The sequence below is a fragment of the Cucumis sativus genome, chromosome 4 (genome assembly GCF_000004075.3).
Source record: "Cucumis sativus cultivar 9930 chromosome 4, Cucumber_9930_V3, whole genome shotgun sequence".
NCBI lineage: Eukaryota > Viridiplantae > Streptophyta > Magnoliopsida > Cucurbitales > Cucurbitaceae > Cucumis > Cucumis sativus.
This window is the reverse complement of record NC_026658.2, coordinates 5,881,955-5,905,124: the sequence shown is the minus strand read 5'-3', so window position 1 is coordinate 5,905,124 and position 23,170 is coordinate 5,881,955. Positions and strand designations below refer to the sequence as shown.

Here is a 23,170-nt window from a genome sequence, read left to right as displayed (position 1 = left end):
CACAATGCAAAATACAAAAACCTCGTCAACACTCAATTAATCAACCACATGTGTGAGTAATCTTCTTCTAAATGATCGTGTACTACAGTATAAAGAATGGCTTCGATCATGATACACGATAGGAAAAAAAGGTTCAAATTTAAACAATCGAATAATAAATTATAAACGATGGCAATAAATCTTCATACATAAATGATCATATAATATAATCTAAACGATATTTAGATCGGTATACACGATCGTTTATGTCCGAATAAAATGATCATGTAGTAAAATAATATACTTTAAACGATCGCGTTGGTCATGGTAAGTGATTGTGTTGGTCACGGTAAGCAATTGTGTAGTCCAATGTTAATGATCGTGAAAAACTTCAAATCAAACGATCGTATAATACAATATACATGAGCACTTAGATTTTGATATATAATCGCTTAGAAATGCAACGATACATAGCCGAAAATGATGGAGATGAAATAATAAATTTAAACAATTGATCTTTAAGAAAATTGGGAAGAGAAGATGAATAAATCATCGCAAATAAGAGTACACAAGACACATTACAATATTCAAAACCAACTACGGATTCATGGGTTTTTCTTATTTAGTTATAGGTAAATTATCATAAATTTTGATATATTTTGTAACTAATATTTTTTTATTATATTTGAAAAACGTGAAATATATATATATATATATATATATTTTGTCGTTACTCCTCATCTTGGACCGATTGGTGATATCCACAACACGAAATGACGTGGATTCGCTCGTGAATTCAATTACGTGGGGAAAACTCCGATCATTGCCACTGCCACGAGATATCCAGTGATCTTTTCACGTTCCGACAATCTCTGCAATCGATCATCATATTCTTCAATGGCTGCCCAATCGGTCGGCGAAACGGACGGCACAGATTTTCCATCCGACCTCCCTTACCTGTCCGGCTTCAACAACCATTTCTCATCCGAGGCGATTCCCGGTGCTCTTCCTCAATCCCAAAACAGTCCTCTCATATGCCCTTTCGGCCTCTACGCCGAGCAGATCTCCGGCACTTCCTTTACATCTCCTCGTAAAGCCAACTTGTGCAGGTGCTCTATCGTCTTCAGTTCTCTCCTAATCGATGCCACTTTTTTGCTTTCCTCGTCTATGTTTTCTTTACGATTCTCGGTTTCCGTTGCGCAGTTGGCTGTATCGGATTAAGCCGTCGGTCACGCATGAACCGTTTAGACAACGTTTGCCTAAAAACGAGAAGTTGATCAGTGAATTTAATGCATCAAATTGTTCATCTACTCCGACTCAGCTAAGGTGGAAACCGGCGGATTTTCCTGATTCACCGGTGGATTTTGTTGATGGGTTGTACACTGTCTGCGGAGCCGGCAGTTCGTTTCTCCGCCATGGGTTTGCTATTCACATGTAAGTATGTCATCAGCATTCCTTCTAAGGTTCACTACTTTTAGCTCGGCACTTCTTTTCCAACATCATTAAATTTCTCATGGGAAGATGTTGTTTGTCGGATTTCTTGGTGGGGTATGTTGTCAGCGCAGATGATATGATCCGTCAAGTCTGTCTCTGTTTATTTTCTTTATGGTGTTTGTTCAACATTTCAAACACTGAGGATTTGAATTTTGAATGTTGATACCCTTTTCCGGCATTAGTTTGAGAAGAAAGCAAATAAAGATGCCTTTTACAATGGCCATTGGTTGAATGCTAGGACTGAATAAAAGTTGACCATTTCCATAGGTACACAGCCAATAAGTCGATGGAGAACTGTGCGTTCTGTAATGCTGATGGCGACTTCTTGATAGTTCCTCAGAGTGGAAGTGAGTTATTTTTGCAGGTTACTTTTATTGAAAATTTTGGGCACAGTGGTCTTCAAGCTGATTCTTTTTTATTTGCAAATTTTAGTTAATTTTGGATTTGCGTGCTTTAAATTTGATTCCATTTAGTGAAAGAGATGAAAAGCTGATTCCATATTAATGTTCCCAACTTTTGGCCACATAATCCTAGAACTTTCTCTGCATTATCTTGCCATTTGAGTTGTGAAAGTCTCTACTGCATAATGAAATCTGAACGAAATTATGTCTGTGTCTTATAAGTTGCAAGGCATAAGGATTAGACTCATATAGAGTATTCTTATTCTGCAGAGCTGTGGATTATTACAGAGTGTGGTAGACTTGAAGTTTCGCCAGGTGAAGTTGTGGTTTTACCACAAGGTTTTCGCTTTGTTGTTTATCTGCCCGATGGTCCATCACGTGGCTATGTAGCTGAAATTTTTGGTAGTCATTTCCAGCTTCCTGACCTTGGTCCGATAGGTATCTAACCTTTTTTTCTTAATATTCTTAACAACAAGCAATTAATGTTCATGCCACATTCTTTTCCTTTTCCTTTCTCCCAAACTTTGATAACTTGTTTTCTGAGATTTTCATTTTCACATAATGTAAGGAGTATTTAGCACCAATTTTATTGACATGTAGGTGCTAATGGTCTTGCTGCACCAAGGGATTTCCTTGCACCTGTAGCTTGGTTTGAAAATAGTCCACGTCCTGGTTACACAATTATTCAAAAATTTGGTGGGGAATTGTTTACTGCAATACAAGACTTTTCTCCCTTTAATGTAGTTGCCTGGCATGGAAATTATGTTCCCTATAAGGTGGGTGTTGCTTATGCTGTGGTAGGTAGGCTGAAATTATTTTCATCTTGTGAAATTAAAAATAAGCTTCTGCCTGTTCTTTCTTACAGGTGTTTTGCTGTTTTGGTCATAATATGAACTAATTTTACTTATATTTTCAAGTGAGGGATAACTCCACCTCAATATAAATGACATTTAATCCTTTTCCTTGCAGTATGATCTCTGTAAGTTCTGTCCTTATAATACTGTGTTGTTTGATCACAGCGATCCATCAATAAATACAGGTACGGATATATAATGTATCAGCTCATTTCTTTTTTAAATATACTGCTTTTAAAGCCTTGAACTTTCTTTGAATTTCAAGTGTTTTATGTGACGATCTGAATTATCATACTACTGCCTTGTTGCAGTATTAACGGCGCCAACTGATAAACCTGGAGTAGCACTACTCGACTTTGTCATTTTCCCTCCCAGATGGCTTGTTGCTGAACACACATTCCGTCCTCCATATTACCATCGTAACTGCATGAGTGAATTTATGGGTCTCATATATGGAGGCTACGAGGTAATTTATATCATCTTGTTTTAAATTATAAGCCAGGACCTTCATGCTTAGAGGGAAGAAAGAGAAGCTGCTTTTTCAATTACACTACTTGCAGAATTTTATCTTCTTGTAATTTGGATGAGTGGACCTTATTGATAGGAAATAATAGTATAGTAAATCGATCGAAATTAATCGAACCAATTCAGACTGTATATTACCCATCAATTCCATCAGATTCGAGTTCCAAATAAATTGGAATAAACAATTTGTTAACACTTACATCCTCTCTTTGCCTGTTACCTTACTGGTAGTGTTGTATTTAGGCAGCAAATTGGGTGAGATTTCCCCTTTACTGCGATAACTGCCTGAAACAGTTCTGATTCTACATTTCAAAGGGTATGCTTTCATTCCAGTTAAGTTCATTTTTCTTGATCTTCAAAATTTCCGATACATCTTTCAGGCCAAAGCTGATGGGTTTGTTCCAGGAGGTGCCAGCCTTCATAGTTGCATGACTCCCCATGGTCCTGATACTAAAACTTATGAGGTACGCATTGCTCTTGTGAGTTCCATTGTTCATTTAATTTTCACTCAAACTTTCGACAAAATAAATAGGATCGGCCTGTATCAATTTATTGTTATTTTCATTATCTTTTAGCATATGTATTTTATACATAGTAGTTGGAATAAGTTCAAGAACAAGAGAATGATTAAAGGAAAGTTATTACTAATAGGTCTTTTATCCCATCTCACGATTCAAACTGTACCCGAATTTTAGTTTTAATGAATCCTTGAACAATTCCTTTTATGTTTCGATGAAAAGTTGAACAATCTCGTGAGCATTCTTTTGATATCCAGGCTACTATTGCTCGGGGGAACGACGCTGGACCACACAAAATTAGTGGCACAATGGCGTTTATGTTTGAATCAAGTTTGATCCCTCGCGTATGTTCTTGGGCTCTTGAGTCCCCATTCATTGATCATGACTATTATCAATGCTGGATAGGACTGAAATCTCATTTCAAAAATGAAGCAATTGGAGATACGGATCCACAGAAGGTAAGAATTGAATCTGAAAATGGAAGACAAATTGGGTAAAATATAATATTGGACGGAGATCCTGAATTACATGAAAATAGGTTTCATATTAAGTGTACATATAAGAATAAAATGGTGTATAAATTACCGCACAGGAACGTGCTTTATGATATAACTTGTTTGGCCTGGTAATGCCCCAGGTCTTGTTAATCTATCTATAGTAATATAATATAACTTGTTAATCGGTTGTAGTTACCAAAGAACATAGGTAAAATAATACAAAACATGTACTATTGACCAAGAGGTGAAATTTTCAAACCCTACCCTCATAGCATATTGTTGAACTCAAAACTGAAAAAGAAAGGACACATCATTGCCAAAAAAAAAAAAAAAGAATTGAGAATAAGAAACTGGAATAAGTCTTAATCTTATTTGATAGAACCATTAGTGTGATCTTACATTTTTCACTTTCAAGAAATGTTATAGTAGTTAGGACCCTGACAATCCATTTGGTAACCCATTCATTTTCTGTTTTTGGTTTCTGTTTGGTAACTAATTCATTTTTTGTTTTTAAAACCAAAAAAAAAAAAAAAAAGTTTTTAAATTAGGAAGGGAAATTGAAAATGAAAAAAAAAAGTTTCAAAATTAAGTTTGATTTTTTGAACGCTGAAAGCCCCAAGAGCTCTAACACGCAGGTAACTCCAACTACGACTTCTTTTTTATTTCTCATTCCTTCTCACCAGTAAGCTGGTTTCTCCTTCTTTGATTCTTGTTCTTCTTTGGATTTCTTGATGGAACGATCGATTTCATTGTGGTTAGATAGCATTTTGGTTTTGTTGGGGGTGTGTTGTTCATTGTTATCCATTATGCGTTGGTGGTGGTGTTCATTGCTGAACTTGGTTCGATTATGTGTTGTTAATTGCTGTCTGAAGTATCAAGATTGGTGTTATTGGGTTTGGATGACTGTCAGGAAGCAATGTGCTGTAGTAGCTTATATAGAATTTATTGAAAGTACCAAGATTAGTGTTATTGTTGTAGCTTATACACATTCTATACTGATTGTGTTTCTTGTTGTTTATTGTTTACCTTATATAGAATTTCACCATCATTCCATGTGGTTATTATTGGCTTATTGACTGGTTTCTCACTATATTGAACGAATGCTCTGAAGTGTGTTTGATTAAAGTTCTGAATCAACCAATTGTGGCTATTGATAATCATTTGATTTTCTGTTTAGTCTTTTAAAATTGTGCTTGCTTTCTCATTTGAACGCTAAACCGCTCTATAAAACATTGTTCGGAAAACTCAACCCATTTTTTCGTCAAAGTTTCCTCCCACTGCTAGAAACTTCAAGGCTCCCTTGCAAAGCGCACCTTGGATTCTTTAGAATTATAAATAACCCTTTGATTCTTTTGCTGATATTTATAAATTCTGGTTGCTCTGAATTTCTGTATTTTCACTCTCTGGAAATTCACCTATTTCAAAGAGAAATTATTAGAGGAAACCAACAATATGGTGGTGACATTATGGATGAGTTTGAGTTGATGGCTATAATGTACAGAGGGTAGGTCAAAAAATAGTTAGAAATTTCATCAAGCTTCTTCTCCTAGGCGTAAAAGTTTTCACTGTTGTGGAAGGTGGCATCAAACTCAAGGGCCTCATGCGACGGTCCCAAGCTTTACGAGCAGTAGAGAGGGTCGTTGTGACATTGAAACGGATGGAGTGCAAGGAGACACCTTTTGACTGATTAGGGGGAGCTCTCAAATTTCCCCTTAGCCCATTTTGATTAACCTTATAATATCAAGAACAGAGCTGTGCTCCCCTGCCATTTAGAAGTGATAAATTAAGAAGAAGAATTGAGCACTTTAATGACAAAGTTCCCTAGTCGATTGTTTGTTTTATGACTACACTACAAGAGTTTAATGAGTTTAATATGCTATACAGTTAATTCTAAATTGATGGCTTGTTGGGTCTTCGCTCAATCTTTAGTGAAAATTGAGAGTAAATCTCCCAATTTTCATGAAGCGCTGCATTGTGGGATGAAAAGCTTATATGTTGGTATTGGTAGAAAGGAAACAATCCTATATTAAATTTTAGTGAAAATTTAAAAACAGATGATCAACATATTGGATCATAATTAATAATTCACAGAATTATCAAGATTGTAACTAAATAGCAAGCCTTCAATTTTGGTCGGAATTACTAATACATTGGAAAAATAGCCATCAAAGTAAGGAAAGGCATTTTGTATTAACAAACAAAACACAATGGAAGAAGAAAAGAGTACATATTAAGCAATTTGATCCTGAATTAAACAATATAAGAAAAATCTGTGCTATTCATGTGGATATAGTCCAAGATGGGCATCAAATCATGTTTGCAAAACAAGACATTAGACATTCTCATAGTTCAACCATTTAACTCTTGAATTTTCAATTTAGTCTTCAAATATCAGTATGTAACAATTTAGTTTTTCACTCTAAAGTTTGTATTGATTTGGTAATTACTGTGAAAGTTGTTTAGTCATTGGTGTGAAAATTGTTTAGTAATTAGTGTGAAAATTGGTAGTAAGTTCTAATAAGACTGCTTACTATCAATAAGCTAATTAAGAACTCAACATGATTAGAAGTTACAAAGTCTAATTTGTTACAAAATTCAAATTACATAAACTAAAAAACATTACAAACTAAACATTAGGTTGTTACTCTAGAGACAAAAGGTGTTCTTTTACCCATACAAATTGATTTATTTACTTAAGTTGGATGAAGAAGCAGCGTTAGAGTTGACAAGAATCTAATCAGGCATAGATGACGATGATATCCAAGTTAATAACTTTGTAGTATTTGTTTGGATTTACATATCTTATGAATTTTACTATTCAATTAAGTGTTAACTGGGAAGATGACTTCTATAAACGTTTTAAGTGTTAGCAAGCGTTCGAGTGTGTTTGAGTTGTCTATAAAAAGAAGTTTTTAAAAATACGTTTAAAAAATATTTTATAAAATGAGTTTAAAATCTAAACACTTACATTTTTTTGTTTATTTATTTATATACGTTTTTATGCAAAACTGTGTTTAGTTTGTTCTATCAAACAATGTTTATATTTATGTTAAATTACTGTGAAAGACTATTAAACATTATCAACTACTTATAAAAAAATATACAATGTTAATTTTTTTCATAAAAATATAAATTTTAAAACTAATAGTACGTTATCTTGAAATTATTAATTTTTTTTTCTAAAATTGTTGAAGTTTAAACTAAATATCTCTTTCATTCTGTTTGTATTAAACATTTTTGGAAGCATGAATATCTTGAAATGTAAATACATAACCATAAAAAAATATAATTGATTTCAATCAACAAAATATACATAAGATCAATAAATTTTCTAAGACAATATAATATCAACCAGACAAAAAGGTGTGCAATTCAATCACATCTTCATTTCATGAACACTATCATATTCTTCATATCTACGTGATTACTTTCACAAATGTTAAGTTGAAGTACAATTGGTTGAGGGAGAAAAATTGCAAACCCTATATATAAATTAAAGTATTTAAAAATCAAAGAACATAGTGAAAAATAGATGGGAAAAAGGGAGAAAGTAGATAGGGAAAAGGAAACACTAAGCTCTAATTGGAGCCATGGATGAAAAATCAGAGTGAAACGTTCTTGGATGAGATGAGGAAGAGAGAGAACAGATGAATAGAAAAGCTCTAGGGAAAAATGAGCATGAGATGAGAGGAGAGTGCGGGGTAATGCAAGAGTAGTTTAATCATCTTAGTACATCCATAAATTTTTGTGAGAAGGATTTATTATAAAATTTACTAAAATAGTTCATTTCAAAACCTCATTGTTTTTCTTAAAATGAATTATTTTTGTTTATGTTATCTGAATATTGAAAGAAACTTCAACATACTATTGAATGATCTCATAAATATGGACTATTGTGCAAAAGGTTCCAAAGCAACAAGTACAAACTGTGGTGAGCCAGTGTGGTGTTTATAATTTCAGATTAAGATCAACACTTTCATCTTCAACATTGAGTATGCTCGAAGTTCTGGGGGATGTCTGTCCATTTTGTGCCAGTGCTGGAGGTAAAAATCGGTAGTATGGTTGAAATTGATAGGGCCAACTCGGTGCTGGATGGGGACAGGTTGGGAACTCCATGATTCCCTTCAACAAATCAATGCAAAACGATAAAAGTTATTAGAATGCAAAAGGAAACACCAACCCAGTACAAGAACAAGTTGATATGTAAATGGTTTTTTTTTCTTTTTTCTTTGGCTGTTTTTCGTACTCGAAGAGGCAGCGATACTAGATCCGTGAACTCATTGTTACTATCCGTAGCATGACCTGAAGGGTGCTTAATTTTTGAGTTCTGGCACATCCATGTAGTTGTTGGAGTGGCTAGTGTGGGAAGATCTCCTCTAAAAACATTCCCTTTCATCTTTTTCCTTGAATTTGGTTCTGAGGATGAAGATGAACAAGATGAACCTTCTCTGAAAAGTAAAAGACACAAGCTTTAGAATTATTGGACTTCTCTAAGCACATCCAACAATTAGAAGTTTTAAAAGGAAAACACGATGAACATTTGACGAACTCGAGAAATGGAAAACTGTAGAGGCCAACGTTACTACAAGAAGCAGATTCATCTGATCTCATAGGAGCAGCCATAGGAGGTCTGCAATTGAACGAAGGGCCTGCAGAGCTGTCCACAAAGAAGGCATATGGTCTCTTCGTGCCAAACATCTACACCACACATGAATATATTCATTAAAGGTCATACCATTGGCCCGTTTGGTCAGCTGATATTGAGCATATGAGAAATTCAACACCACCCAAACTTATAGCTTTTACGGGTAACTCGTGACTGTTGGTTATCATATTTCAAGTTAGTCTCCCACCCATCGTGTCTTTTTTGACACAGGTCCATGCATTCTCATTTGAAATGCAAAACGTACCTGCTAGCATAATATGCACTATTCAAATATAAATGAACCATATAAGCCAAAAATTTCCACAGTTCAATTAGGAGGGTGCAAGTTGAAGACATCTGCAGAATTCTATCCTAATAGTAAAATCTCCTAATATTTATTAGTGCTATAAGATTGGCATGTTTATGTTGAACAAATTCAATCCCGAGATAAGTATGATGCCAAATGATCAGCTTCTGTATAAATAATTTATGAAGTTTGTACCTGATCTGAAACTGCAGTGTGATTGCCACGATAGTTTTGGTTTGAAGGGGGCTCTGTAAGAAAGTTTAGTAGGGACAATGATGACGACACGTCCACCTTCACATTTCATATAAAATCCTTCAAAGGATGGTTTTGGAAGTCTTCATTTAAATTCAGATGGAAGTCTAGATGGCAAACAAGCGAAAAATGGATAATTACCCCTGCAGAAGAAGATAACTGATGTTGCTGTTCTTTTTGCACCAACCCTGGGGAAGACCAATCGATGTTGGATTCATGTGTCAAAACAAAATTCGATCGAAATCCCAATTTGGAATTAAATACCAAATTATCCTGTTGAGGAATGAATTCTAATGGATTGCATGGTTTAGGGACCTCTCCTTGCCCAAGTATTGGCAAATCTGACCATTCAGTCTCAAAACCACCATTCTCCAACTGAACCACTGGAGTTCTGATGTTTGTATCATCAATATTGTGGCTTGGCAAAGGTGACTTGAATACAAAATTGGATGGAGAAAAACTGGTTGGCGATGGAGAGACTGGAACACTACTGGAGGATTGCTTTATGGGATGCAAATTTGGAGCTAATACAGATAGCTTAGAGAAGGTTTTGGGGGGTGATAAAGCAGATGGGGGTGAAAAAACTGCATTTGCATTTCTCTTCTGCTGTTCTTCTAGCCTGATCTTTTCAAGTTGTGCTACACCTAACCCTCTCTGTGGAGCTCTTCTTTGTTTTGACTTCCTATTGGAAAATTTCCCACTACAACCAATAATACTAAACCCCAAACTACCATCACCGCCACTGTCACAAGTTTGATATTCTTGCGCCATTCTTGCAACCTTCCATCTAATTTTCTTTTCACTCACAAAATATCACTTCATAAAATTTAACACAAACCCAGTATTTAGACAGATACAGACGCAACATAGTGGCTCAAAAACCACTTTGCCTATTTCATATTACTCAATAGCTTTGTCGTTATGAAAAAACTTCAAATGCGGAGTTGGAGAATAGAACCCAGAAGCCCATTAATCTTGAATACAACAATACAAATCGAAATGAAAAGTTTGAGAAGATCCAAATAAGTTAGGGAATTGGGAAGAACATACCTGAATTGAAGGAAAGATTGAAAAGAAAGAGATTGTGTGTGTGTGTGTGTGCGCGCGTGTGGAAGAAGCTCCGAATTTTTCTCGATCCAGTTGGTTGTTGTGTGAGAAGAAATCGAATTTGAAAATGGTGAAAGTTAAATCTAAAAGCTCTATACAGAAATATTGTTTGCTATCTTTTATGTCACCCAAATCCTCGGTCCTCTTGAGCTAACTCATCCACTTCCTTTCTAGATCCTCAAATTCCTCACCATGTTTCTCTGACTCTCTCGATTTAGGGTTTGAATTCTAAATTTAAAGAATTGACCATTAATATCACTTCCTTCTTCTTCTTTACATTCATAGTTCATTTGCCTCTTCATTCAAACTTGATCAACGGTAGCTTTGTAGAACACTCAAAATCCAAAATGGTACCAAAAGCTCAAGTTTTTTTTTAAAAGAAAAATATATTATTTGAAAAACGACTTAACAATATTCTTTCAATAAAAAAACAACAACTAAATCTATGTTTTAATATAATTTAGGGATATTTTTTAAAAATAGCAAAATAAAATAGATAGTCTTCTCTCAATATCAATAACTATATCGATAGAATTTGTTATAGATTGTAAATATTTTATAAAATCTACTGTTTTTTAAAATTTTCAAATAATTTAAAGGAAAAAAAATAGAAGACAAACATCCAATCAAATAGTAGGTAAATTTATTTTAATTGACAAAGTGTTTAAAAATAATTACAAAATATTGCAATCTATCACCATCCTAGATCAAGATATACTAATGTATAGATCTATCGTAATAAAAAAAAATACTTTTGATTAAATACACCATCATCCATAATTTAATAGTTTCGGTAAGGATGGTGGATAAAAAAAAGTTATAAAATGCAAATAACCTAAACAAACTTTCACTTGGATACTATTTTTTCTTTCAAACTACATATGTCTTTGCTTACTTCCTAAATTAGTTTTTAACGCAAACTTAACATACTTTATAGGATCCATATTGTCAAACACATATGAATCAAGACGTTACATGTTTGGATGAGAGTTTATAGGCAAGTATGTTACAAAAATATTTTTTTAATTTCGTGGATAGAAAAGAGTCTTAAATCATTTTGTGGGGAAGTTTGAGTTAATCTATACTTCCTTTTTGGCATATTATAAGTCTTCTTTTATAATTATTAATTATAATGCCATAAAAATGAATCAGGTGAAGAACAGAGAGAAGTACTCTAATCAAAACGGTAAAATAAAAGAGTGGAAATTATTATTCAACAAAACTAATAATTACATGTGAATTTATTAAACAAAGATGGTCCCGTAGCTCAGTTGGTTAGAGCGTTGGTCTTATGAGCCGAAGGTCGCGGGTTCGAGCCCCGCCGGGACCAATGTATTTGCATTTTTTGCCAATGAAAGAACTTACCCTTTCTGTTTCTGCTCTCACACTTCTTTCTCACTCCCCCATTCGAGAGGTGACCCTTCATCTTCCAGAGATGAAACAGCGGCTTCGTTATGGTTGCGCTGTCAGTTCCAAAACCATGTTCATCGATCTCTCCATATTTCTTTTGCTCTCTGTTTCTCACAATTATTCCTTTTCTTGCATTCTACTTAACCTTCTATTTCTACTCCCTCGCACACACCACCATTGCCGGACGCTACCTGTTAATTCTCCTCTGGTAACCTCTCTCTTCCTTTTCAACATACGGTGTAATGGTGATGATGGGGGAGCTTTATTCATTTAATTGTTGTTTTTTTTTTTTTGTATTTATTTTATTGTTTTTTTATGGTCTCGATCAATCAGTTCATGGTTATTGGTTTTCTTCATTTGGTGATTTTGTGGGAGAAGGGAGGATTGGCTGCATTATTTATACTTCAGCAAACCACATTATCTATTTATTGTAATATCTGCCAGGGTATGGATATGTGACTTTGGTAAATTTTCTGTACTTCCAATTTTCCATTTTGATTAGCATTCATATTGGTTTATCTCTGTGCACCGTACTTCCAAATTTTAGATTGTGAAATATCTTTGAAGTATGAATGCAATGGAGGAAGAGAAAATCATTAGGTCTAATGGCAATGATGGGAGATATATTTGTTATGGATTTGATTTATTCTTAGGTTTTTGTGACAATTCTCATGATTTGTTTGATTTCTTCGGTTCATTGTTTTTCCTGGCATGTACTGTTTACACTCCAGGAGAGCATGTAATCTATTTTACAATGTCTGTGAAGACTGAATGTAGGAATATGAAACTCTAATCTGTGCAATTTTCATTTTCCATTTTGATTAGCATTCTGGTTGAGTACGGATGAGTCTAGCAAATTGTTTTTGGACAATATTCAAGCAACGGAAGGTGAAACGTGTTACAAGCAATGGAGAACAGGTAAGCTTTCTCTTTCATTTGTTATCTTTTGAAGATATAATGAAGGCTACAGAAATAGTCTTCCCATTATTCTTTCTTGTGGTGGGTGGTCCTCCCACCACAAGGGTTGGGAAGGAATCGAGGTTAGGATGTTGTTGAAAGGATATCCATGGCAGATAACGAAACAAAATGGAAAGCTGGTAGAGTAGTATGGAAATGTTCCTCCTATGTAGTTGGAAGGAATTGAGGTTAGGATGCTAGTGAAAGGATTTCCATGGCAGGTCAGGAAAAAAAGAAAGCTGGGAAGTAGAATAGAAATGCGAAGGAGCACACTGAGAGCCAATTCTGATCTATCAACCATGCAACAACACCCCCTCCCCCCAATTCTCCCCTCCAACTAACAACACTATAACATGTTTTTATCAAAGTTCCAGTTATTGTAATTTTCTCTGTCCCTGTTTTCTTGGTTCAGGTACACGTAAAGACGGGAAAATCCAATGGTTTCCCTCATGGAAAGAGTGAAGATCTAGCTGCAACTCGAATTCAAAATGCATTTCGTACATTTACGGTATATTGAATGTCCTTAATAGCTTGTTACTTATCAATTTTGCTTTTTTTTCATTGAGCTGTTCCCCGTGGCTTTATGAAAATTACCAGCTCTCCTGGATCTAATTTATTGGTTAACTTTTGCCCTTGTTATAATTTATAAACTCTGGAGTTGCGTCTTCAGAGACCAAATTCCTATTAGTGTCCTATCTTTTGGCATATTCAATTGCATTATTTTGAAAATTATTCCCACTTCTCAGTTCATGGTTTTCAATTCACCAAATAAATTAAGAAAGAGCATGCAAAATGATAGAAGCAACAACACCAAACTCATAAGTCATAATCTTCTTGTTTCTTGTGAGCTAACAAAGAGTCTTGAACTACTTTGATTCTGATACATGATAATTTTTTATTGAGGCCTTCCTTCCCTCAACTTTAGATATTATAGTTTGTGATGCTGAAACAACATCTTACGTTCGAGGCATATTTAGAGTTAAAGTTTTTTTTTCCAAATTTGCATCATTCTAGTTGGTTGATATAGACTTGAACAGTGATTCATATTTTCAGATGAATTCTTCAGGCATTATCATATCATTTTGGGCCTTCGTTACCCACAATACTTGTGATTGCCTAACACATAATTTTGTACAATGTTGATGGGGCAGACTTTTATGCTAACCAATGAGGACACATTGTCTATGATTTATTTCAGATACAATCATACACACATGTAGCCCAATGGTAATAACAAATTTGTAAATTGTTTTCCATGAGATGGTTTAATCATTTGTTGTGCAGGCTAGAAAGGACATACATAATTCGAAAGTACCAGAGAGATGCCAGGATCTAGTTCAAGGTGAAACGGCTACAAAACAAGTGTCAAGCTTCATTCATTCATGGAGCAGAATGCAGCAAGAAATTAGAGCACGTAGGCTCTGTATGGTCACAGAATATCGAGTCAAGCAAAAGAAACTGGAAAATCAGCTGAAGCTTGAGGCTAAAATTCATGAACTTGAGGTAAGTACCATTGACTTTCCTCCTTGAACTATTGAACGTTATGATGTTCAACCATCACATTAAAAAATCTGTTCAATAATCTTTGTCAAAATTTGAAGTCTAATTATTTTCTTAAAAGAACACGATTCTTCTGAATAAAGTTATCATTCTCCAGAGGGAAATTTTTTATTTTTCTTTCAAGCACTTTATTTATAGCTAAAGGGTATCTTTTAAGTTTTATCTTCAACATAATTGCCTTTTACAAGAGGGATAACATTGCCTGTTATTTGATGTTCAACCATCACAGGCAGAATGGTCCGGTGGGTCAGAAACAAAGGAGGAAATACTTTTCAAGATTCAGCAACGAGAAGAAGCTGCTGTAAGACGGGAGCGGGCTATGGCTTATGCATTCTCTCATCAGGTATGCTTCATGACTTCATCAATCCCGTACGGACCTAAATTGAATAGTGCTCTTTTAATTGTAGCAAATTGAAATCTAACGTTTATAAATATAATTGAAAAGTGAAGGAAAGCATTAGTTTTACTTAATAAACTGGTTCTTAACATTTGTTCTTTACAATGTCTTCTTTTAACTTTTTTTTCTCCCGTTGAAAGTTGTTTACTACCGTTAAAAATATTGTTTATATTAGTTGTACCAACCTGGACATATATCAACCATTTAAAACGTATACTTTCAACTAAGAGGCCAACTGTTTGAATCTTCTAATGAAATATACTTCAATTGCTTAGAACATATGCTTTTCAAAAGTTTGAATTTTCCAAATAGATTTTGATAAAAAAAAAAGAATATGACTTTAAGCTAATAAAGGGTTTTGAATCATAAACCATTTAAACTCTAATCCTTCCTTGCTAAATTATTCAATGACTTTGAATGGTAAAAATTAATCCGTGATAGTTTGACTTTGGCAAGAGTTTTGTTTCATTAAACTTTATTTCGGTTGAAAAACTTACAGTTATTTTCCGCTGGTCCTAATATCTTCCATTTTTTTTGTTAGTGTTTCTGTTTTTCATAGTACTTGGAATTTGTTTTGGGGCTTATCATTTGAAGATTTTACATTGTATTTTAAAAAGTTCATAAACCACATGTTTTGAAATTAATGCTAGAGACTCGAGAAATGACCTAAAACATAAGTCTACATGGCATTAAACAAAACTTTTGTAAAAATATTTAGAATATTGAATGATAGGAGGGATCAAAATGAACTTCTAATGTTTTGAGTGTACTAAACAAAGCACTGGTCAAGATAAAATAAGGAGGAAAGTTGAGAGACAAATAAATTAAAACATTTATTAGTAGTTGACTTAGTCACCTTTCCTCAAAAAAAAAAAAAAAAGCCACCTATTGACTTTAGTTTAATAAAATTTATCTCACAGTAAATGTTAGTTTATTGATGGGATTTCTTAACTGACTAAAGTTGCTTAAATTATTGCGTGCTCAAACTATTGCGTGCTCAAACTATTGTATCATTAAAAGAATTGACTGTATTAGATCACCACTCACTTTATCATCCATTACTTGTTCTAATCATTCAACGATCACTAGAGAACTCTAAAAAGATATTTATATTTTTGTAGGTTTTAATATTATATAAAACTGACGTTTAAAAAGCGAAGTGTTGATGAACTCATTTATTTAAGCTGATTTTCTGATATAAATGTGAGAATTCTTTGCTCCTTTTCTATTGACATGGATGGTTACTTGTGGCCGTCTCTAATTCTTTGAAAACCATTTGGCTTTTAACCTTTTTTTTTAATTATGCAAATTAAGCACAATAATGAGTGAACACATCGAAAATTTATCAATTATGAAAACAAACTTGACATATAAATCAACGAAACTCCAAAGCAGTTGGTAAACAAGAGACATATCTTACACATGTGGCAAATAAGAGTTCATTATCAGCTTGAAATCAGTTCCTGTGTTTTTCTGCAAACAAAGTCTTTCAAATGAGTATTGTTAATTTTCTGCTATATTATTTAATGGTGAACCCATATGCAGTGGAGGGCCAATTCCATCTTAGATCTGAGCCCGGCTTCGTATAGCCTTGACAAAGAAAACTGGGGATGGAGCTGGAAGGAGAGATGGATTGCCGCTCGGCCATGGGAGATCCGAGCTAATACTCATCCCACCATTCCAAAGAAGGTGCAAATGAAACAAACAAGCAAAGTCAATAAAGTGACGTATCAATCGGGGTTGAAGGTCTCAAACTTAGCTGGACATTCTTCCTTGAACAACAAGGCGAGTTCAAAGGCCAAAAATTCTGCTATATCCAACTGCTGAAACAAGCTACAAGAAGCTGAAGGTTATTTCTGTATATAATCAACCAAACTCATAAACCAACTGACAAATTCAATGATATGAATTTGGTAGTTCTCTCTATAATTTCACCCGGCTTGCTTTGTAGTGTAAATTTCTATTATTATGCCTAATAAGAGAAATTCATATATTCTATGAAAAAACATGCTTTGTATCCCATCATTTTTTTCCTCTTAAGCGTTTCCTTGATTAGTTTGCTCTTCTCAAGAAAGAAGAACACAAGGTGTCTGAACCTAAGAGGTCTATTTACACTTTCCTTGCTTTGGGTTTATTGCTCTGCATATACTGAATTAAAGAAGCACCAACTAAAGCTGAGCATTGTCACTATCTCCACATGAGACAATTTTTCTATCCAAGAGCCTGCAATAGAGGAAAGGGAGAGAGAGGAACATTCCAGCTAGATTCTGAAATTTAACAGGGTTGGGGACCATAGACAGATGGTGAAGCAAAATAATTAGGTGGTATCCATCTGTATATTCTTCTATAATTGGGGTTTTTTGTGTTCATACCCTTCTTTCTTGGTTGTCCAGTAGATTTACTCCACTCTACCCCACTTGGTCTAACAGCCACGCTATCTATCACATTCATATTGAATATGGTGCAATATTTCAGATTCCTCTACCACAGGATCTTATTGAGTTATAATCAGTTCCCTTCTCTATCAAACCTAAAATAAAACATTGTTTCAGAAGGAAATACTAGCCCTTATACCAAGACTGAGAAACCGGAATCCAATTCTAGTAACTTGAGCACATCCGGATCCCTAAGGTTGGTGATAAGCTCCAACTTGATGTTCAGATAAGAACAGAATCTTAATTTCAATGGGTTTATCAGAATCAGCCTTCTTGTGCTTTCCTGTTCATACTAGAATTCAGATTCTAAGCTTATCATTCAAGGAGGCTTAAAAGGAAAGCTTGCCCAAAATCTTTTGCCAATTTTGTGATCAAAATTTTTGAACTTAACGCTCAGGATTAGGAACCAAAATATTGGACTTACTGAATTTTGTTAGTTCTAAAACTTCCTAGCAATTGTCTACTGTTATCAGAAAATGACTTGTCATTTGCTAATGTGCCCTAAAAATCAGTCAATGAAAAAGAAGTGAAAGATTTATTCTTATAATTCTTTGTGCAGGTTTTAAGGAAGTTGCTGAGACAGAACAAATTTCCCTTGTATTCACTAAAACAAACATCATAGTTGCAGTGAATAGGAATTAGCTTATCCAATATAGACAACAGCTTAGCTTCTTTAATCAGGTAAAAAGGAACTAACTATTCGTCTCGTTTTCAGAACAAGAAAACATTTACCATCTTCTTTAACCAAAGCTGATAAGCACAACAAGGTCAAGATATGCATAAAACATAAAAATCTCTAGTTTTTTTTTTTTTTTTCTTTTTTTCTGTTAATGTTATGCTCAGAATTCAGGGACAATACCACAAACAGAGTCAGTTTACTGCTTAGAAGGGGAAAGTAGAACATAGCAGAGATTAAAATCGAAATATTAATTCAAAAAGGTAATCAGAATAATAAAAGTCTTGCTACAGAAACAAATAAGAAAGACAATTCCATCAAGAGATTCATCAAAGATTAGACCTAAGAGGTTTTTTTTTAACATAAACAACTGACAGAAGCTAAATAAACCATGGACCATAAGAACTAAAGCACTCAGAATCACTACTTCCATGGTAAAGGCCATTGAAACAAAACGACCCAAAATTCTGCCCTCTTGAAAACCATGTGGTGGCTTGACGGTGGTGCTGCTAACCTTGGCTTTTCTAATTGAAGATGCACACCTGCAATAACAAAATCGTCTAAAGTAGTAGAGAAGCTGAGGTTAGGACCAATTGTGTTGAGGATTCAGATAAATTTGACAGGTGGGTTTTGAAGTTAGGACCTCTAGAAGAGAAAATCTTGGGATTTTTTTATCAAATCAATGGCGAGAATCAGAGGAAGCAGAGGATGGCTTGTCTGAAATGCCATCGTGCTCCTCCTCACCTTGAATTCGCGTTGGAATGTGAAACCCAGAGAATCCACCTGAGGCGAATCCTAAGCCTGCGTAGGAGGATTGATGGATTGATGGTGGTATTTGATGCTGTTGATGATCAGTGTGTGTAAGTGATGGGTCAATCCAAGCGCGAATTGAAGGTGTGTTACTGGACTGAAGGGGTCCCCTCTGAGAAAAAAACTGGTTTTCTCCAAATAATGGCTGCATAAGTTGTGAAGGTGGCAGCGCAGTTGGCAAGTGCGGCGAGTTGAATACATAGCCCGCACTCCTGATCCCACCTCCGCCGCCACTACCAGTTTCTGCACCAGATGCGTTCCAAGAAGTTATCCGCGGGAACCGGCTAATCTCCGCCGGATTGAGGCTGTTGTGTTCAGACCAACCAGCGGTGGTCACATCAAACCCGCTTAATGGGGCGGTGCCGGAAAACAGGACATGCTCATTCTGGTGACCTTGACTCTGGTGCTGAGCATGATGATGCCGGTGAATAGCTATTGGGTCTTGAAAAGACTGCAAAGAAAGCCGCAGATCTTGGTTCTGGCTACTCGTCCTAGAAAGCAAATCTTGTGGGTAATTCTGGAATTGAATCGACGAAGAAGTCGTCTCCGCCGCCGCTGCCGACGTGCCTATAGGGAAGAACGACTTGATGGTATCAGCAATGGAGTCCGAGTCCAGCGACGGTGGGAGAAAGCTTGAGGTGCTGCTATTTGGGCCTTCCCCCATTTGGGTATGCTGCAAGTTTTGCAGAGGAAACTCTGAGACTCTACTGTCACTCCCCAACACCGTCGCTCTCCGATTACCTGTTGAATTGAACACATCGCGTTGGACTGAAAGTAGATTCTCGTTCTCATCATTCAGACTCTGCTGCTCCTCCCCCTGTGTGGATGCGTTTCCTGTGCTCGGATGCCATGCAGGAAGCTCGGCGAGCTCATCAATGGCGGCCTTGGCCTTTTTTATAAGCCAATCTACAGCTTTACTGGGTCGGTCATACCCGAGGCGGTCTTGGACGTCGTAGAACTGGATGGCGGTATGAGCAGAGAGGCGAACACGGCGGTCTCTTGGACCTTTGGCTGTGCAAACTTTGCTGTGACGGTCTTTTCTTCCAGTGGAACGAACAATGTGGCCTCCTTGAACCTCCACAATCTCCCCACCCCCGCCGCCGGTTCTCATCCCCAACCTTGACGACGTCGATGTTTGGCGGTGGCTCTCTCCCATTTTTCTCGCATATTCGATGCTCTGGTCGGCGAACGTGGAGACAGAGGCGGCAGGGGCCGCCACCGGATGAGGAGGAGGAAGCTGAAAGTAAGAACGTTTTTTGGGGGCTTGTTGCTGGTGGGGTTGTTGTGACTGTGAATCTAAAACTGCGTAGTAATTGTGTAGATTTTGGTCTTGTTGGTGAGTGTTTTGAAGAAAAAGATGCTGATTCTGGTGCACATTGAAAGGATGCGGTTGGTGCTGAGGGTGGTGGTGGTGGTGGTCTTGGTGGTGGTGGGGTGGAGAATCTTGGTCGTCTTCCTCTGCTTTTCCTTCTACATGCCTCGAAATTAGAATCTGGTTTTGATGATGATGAGGGCGATTTCGTTGAGGATCCAGACTCGGATTGTTTTGCTTTTCTTCTTCCAGCTTTAAACGGGCAGTGCTTTTTCCTAATCCTAATGGCTTCTTCTATCTTCTTCTCTCTCCTCTCTCTCTCCTTCTTCTTTCTGCAATTGCTGCTGCTGCCACCACTCTGAAACCTGTTGCTTCTGCTCTTGCTGATGAAGCTGCTGCCGCCTCGTCTGCCTCTCCCAAAAAGTTCTGCCATTCATTTTTTTCAATTCCATCCCCCACCTCCTCCCCCAACTATTCCCCAAATCTACAAATCAAAAACCAAACCCAGTAATTCCAATTCCACAGCCTAACCCATCTCTCTCCCTCTCTCTCTCTCTCTCTCTCTCAGCACAGCTTTTGAGAGTTATGTCTCTTTATGTGATAGATACCCACTTGACCAGGCAAACCCCAGATGACTTTACAGAAGAAACCCACCCCCTCCCCAATTCCTTTGACGATGTTGTTGCCCAATTCTCTTTCTACATCGACATTTTATAGAGAGAGAGAGAGAAAAAAAAAGGCTGTGTGTTATGCCTACGGAAAATGAATGGAACAGTACATCATCAAAGTGCTATAAAAGAAAAACTAGAGATCCAATTGAGGTATTTAATGGTGGCAGCATCAGCAGCAAGCAGCAAGCAGTAGAGGCCACTCGCAACTTAGCCTACTCTCTTGCTCCTAAATAAGATTTTAAAGATCTCTGCCAATATCATTACTGAATTTGCTGCGATACTTTGTACTCCCTCCCTCCTCTCCCCAATAGATTATTTTCTCCAAAATCTTCTTTTTTTTCCTATTCAATTATTGGTTTATTTAACTTTATGCTGTCTAATACCCTCTCTCTCTCTCTACAAAACCTTGTATCTTTGGGGCAGTTTATTTCCATTCAGTTTTTTCTAATACCTCTCTGACATTAGATCTTCAAATTTAATTCCAACTTTAAAAGGGGGTTAATAATTGATAGGAACATATTGAAAATTCTGACATGGCCTTTCTTCACAAGTGGAGAGAATAATTAGTTCACGTTGAATTTGGAATAACCTTTTATTTTTATTTATCTTTATCTTCTTCTTTTTTCTTCTTCTTCTTCTTCATCTTCTTCTTTTTTTACCAAAGTTGAAGTGAGGTGGTGAAATTTAAGCCTAGACAATATTTAGAATCTTGAGATGCTTATATCTTTAAGTTCTACACAGGTGGCCAAACATTATTGGTTCCATTTGGTTTGTTTTGGTTGTAGTATTTCAAATATCTAACCTTTTTGTATAATACGTATAAAACCTATACCTATTGAGTTGTGTTTATGTTTGAATTAGCATTGCATAATCAGGTACACATGTTTTATACTTCCCTACCTTTATTTACATATACTTCACTGTTTTTCTTTTCCTATAATTATGATATTGAAGCTTTAATTCCATTTCCAGCAACAATGTTGGTCTGAGTTCCTAAATAATAACTCTCTGCAATAAGATTTTTAACTGTTTTGCTGAAAATGTTGTTACTGAATGTCTGTCTGAATCCACCATTACATCACTGGTCTGAATAATGGGTGCCAGAAAAACATTAAAAAAAAAGTTGTCCTTTCTGTGTAGAAACAAAACTGAGTTGGGCATACAATTTATTGTTTTTACTGTTTACAAGAAAAAGAGTGAATATTTAGTTTGGTGTGGTTGAACAGAAATGAAGTGAAACAGTTATTATTTTGAATGTTAGAATTAGAAAGATTGGTTAACTTTTGGTTGAGGTTAAACAGGCACATTTCTGAATCCTTTGGTATATATATGTATAGTTGTTGAATCCAATTATATTATACATTTAGGTCAAATATATTTCCCATTCTTACATCTCTCCTGGTTGTGTTTCTTCCTTCTTTCTCTCATCTCTTCTTTACACAACACCTTTAATTGGTCTCTCTCTTTCTCTGAAAAAGCTTTTACTTTTAAGGGATCTCTCTTTCTCTCTATCTGATTTTTATTTATTTTAAATTTTACTAGTTTGATTGATATTTTTAGGATATTTGTATATTTTTATTCTTACTTTAATACAATTACATGTTTGGGAGATTTATTTAGTTTATATTTTCAATCAAATGCTCAAAAACAGATAAGTCTTTTATATGTACTCAAATGATTATACAATTTAAAAAAGTTTCACTTTTATTTTTGTTTATTGCTATTTTAGGCAGAGAATTTGAGCCGTTATTTTTATTTATTTATTTATTTAAAAAATAATATCTTGAGATGAAAATGTATTTTAGAACCTACCAGTGTCTAAAGAATTTGACTATGGCTTCCCCTACCAAACAAAGCAATGTCATAATTAGATAAAAATAAATCAGTTGACCTTAGCTTCACCTATTTCCATTTAGTTTTTTAGTAGCTATGCCTTTTACTAAAAGTCTTTTCTTTAAAAAAAATTGTTTCTATTAGACCAAAATACATTTTCTTGAAGATTGGTGGATTGTTCTTTTAAAACGTTGATATACATTTAATTATAATTATTGAAAGTCCATAAAGATTACTGAGATGTGTATTTTAACCAAAAATTAAAAAAAAAAAGATTGGGTGGATGAAGTTTCCAAATATGGAAGGACAATCAAGGTTCCATTTCTCTTGTTGTACACATCGTTTCAAGTCCCCAAATCTTACTGTCTTTGAAATGGACACTTCAAATCAACAGTCAATAAATGAAAACCTTTTTAATTTTTTTTGTCTTTTGTATGATACCCAATTTACTTTCTCTATAATTGGATAATTAACATTTATAGATACTCACTCATGTTACTCTAATTTACATTTTTTGTATTTACTTTTCT

At 35.4% G+C, this 23,170-nt stretch overlaps 4 protein-coding genes and 1 non-coding gene across 6 annotated transcripts; 3 read left to right on the top strand and 2 right to left on the bottom strand.

The window, feature by feature from the left end:
* The first annotated feature begins 718 nt into the window (after positions 1-718).
* LOC101206356 (homogentisate 1,2-dioxygenase) lies at positions 719-6,077 on the top strand. The gene is made up of 9 exons (XM_004137166.3): positions 719-1,088; positions 1,183-1,413; positions 1,741-1,820; positions 2,145-2,312; positions 2,475-2,650; positions 2,844-2,913; positions 3,040-3,194; positions 3,634-3,717; positions 4,029-6,077. Exons 1-9 carry the CDS (start codon positions 877-879, stop codon positions 4,266-4,268), a joined length of 1,416 nt encoding a protein of 471 aa, XP_004137214.1. The 5' UTR covers positions 719-876; the 3' UTR covers positions 4,269-6,077.
* Positions 6,078-8,067: 1,990 nt separating this feature from the next.
* Positions 8,068-10,904, bottom strand: LOC101210166. Its single transcript, XM_011655011.2, has 5 exons — positions 9,614-10,904; positions 9,416-9,511; positions 8,818-8,966; positions 8,515-8,716; positions 8,068-8,390 (listed from the first exon to the last, which is right to left on the bottom strand). The coding sequence occupies exons 1-5, from the start codon at positions 10,241-10,243 to the stop codon at positions 8,217-8,219; spliced, it is 1,251 nt and encodes a 416-aa protein (XP_011653313.1). The 5' UTR covers positions 10,244-10,904; the 3' UTR covers positions 8,068-8,216.
* Positions 10,905-11,835: 931 nt separating this feature from the next.
* TRNAI-UAU lies at positions 11,836-11,909 on the top strand. Its single transcript has one exon. It is a non-coding gene; the product is annotated as a tRNA-Ile (tRNA).
* A 41-nt stretch (positions 11,910-11,950) lies between these two features.
* On the top strand, positions 11,951-16,936 carry LOC101206595 (protein IQ-DOMAIN 1). 2 transcript variants are annotated; one of them, XM_031883869.1, is made up of 7 exons: positions 11,951-12,197; positions 12,323-12,434; positions 12,815-12,907; positions 13,359-13,454; positions 14,231-14,449; positions 14,736-14,849; positions 16,449-16,936. In XM_031883869.1, exons 3-7 carry the CDS (start codon positions 12,833-12,835, stop codon positions 16,728-16,730), a joined length of 786 nt encoding a protein of 261 aa, XP_031739729.1. In that variant the 5' UTR covers positions 11,951-12,197; positions 12,323-12,434; positions 12,815-12,832; the 3' UTR covers positions 16,731-16,936. The 2 variants fall into 2 exon arrangements, with proteins under 2 accessions (XP_031739729.1, XP_011653310.1); XM_011655008.2 differs by lacking the exon at positions 12,323-12,434.
* Positions 16,937-18,194: 1,258 nt separating this feature from the next.
* Positions 18,195-21,130, bottom strand: LOC101206841 (transcription factor TCP4). The gene has a single exon (XM_004137168.3). It carries the CDS (start codon positions 19,978-19,980, stop codon positions 18,694-18,696), a length of 1,287 nt encoding a protein of 428 aa, XP_004137216.3. The 5' UTR covers positions 19,981-21,130; the 3' UTR covers positions 18,195-18,693.
* Positions 21,131-23,170: the final 2,040 nt, after the last annotated feature.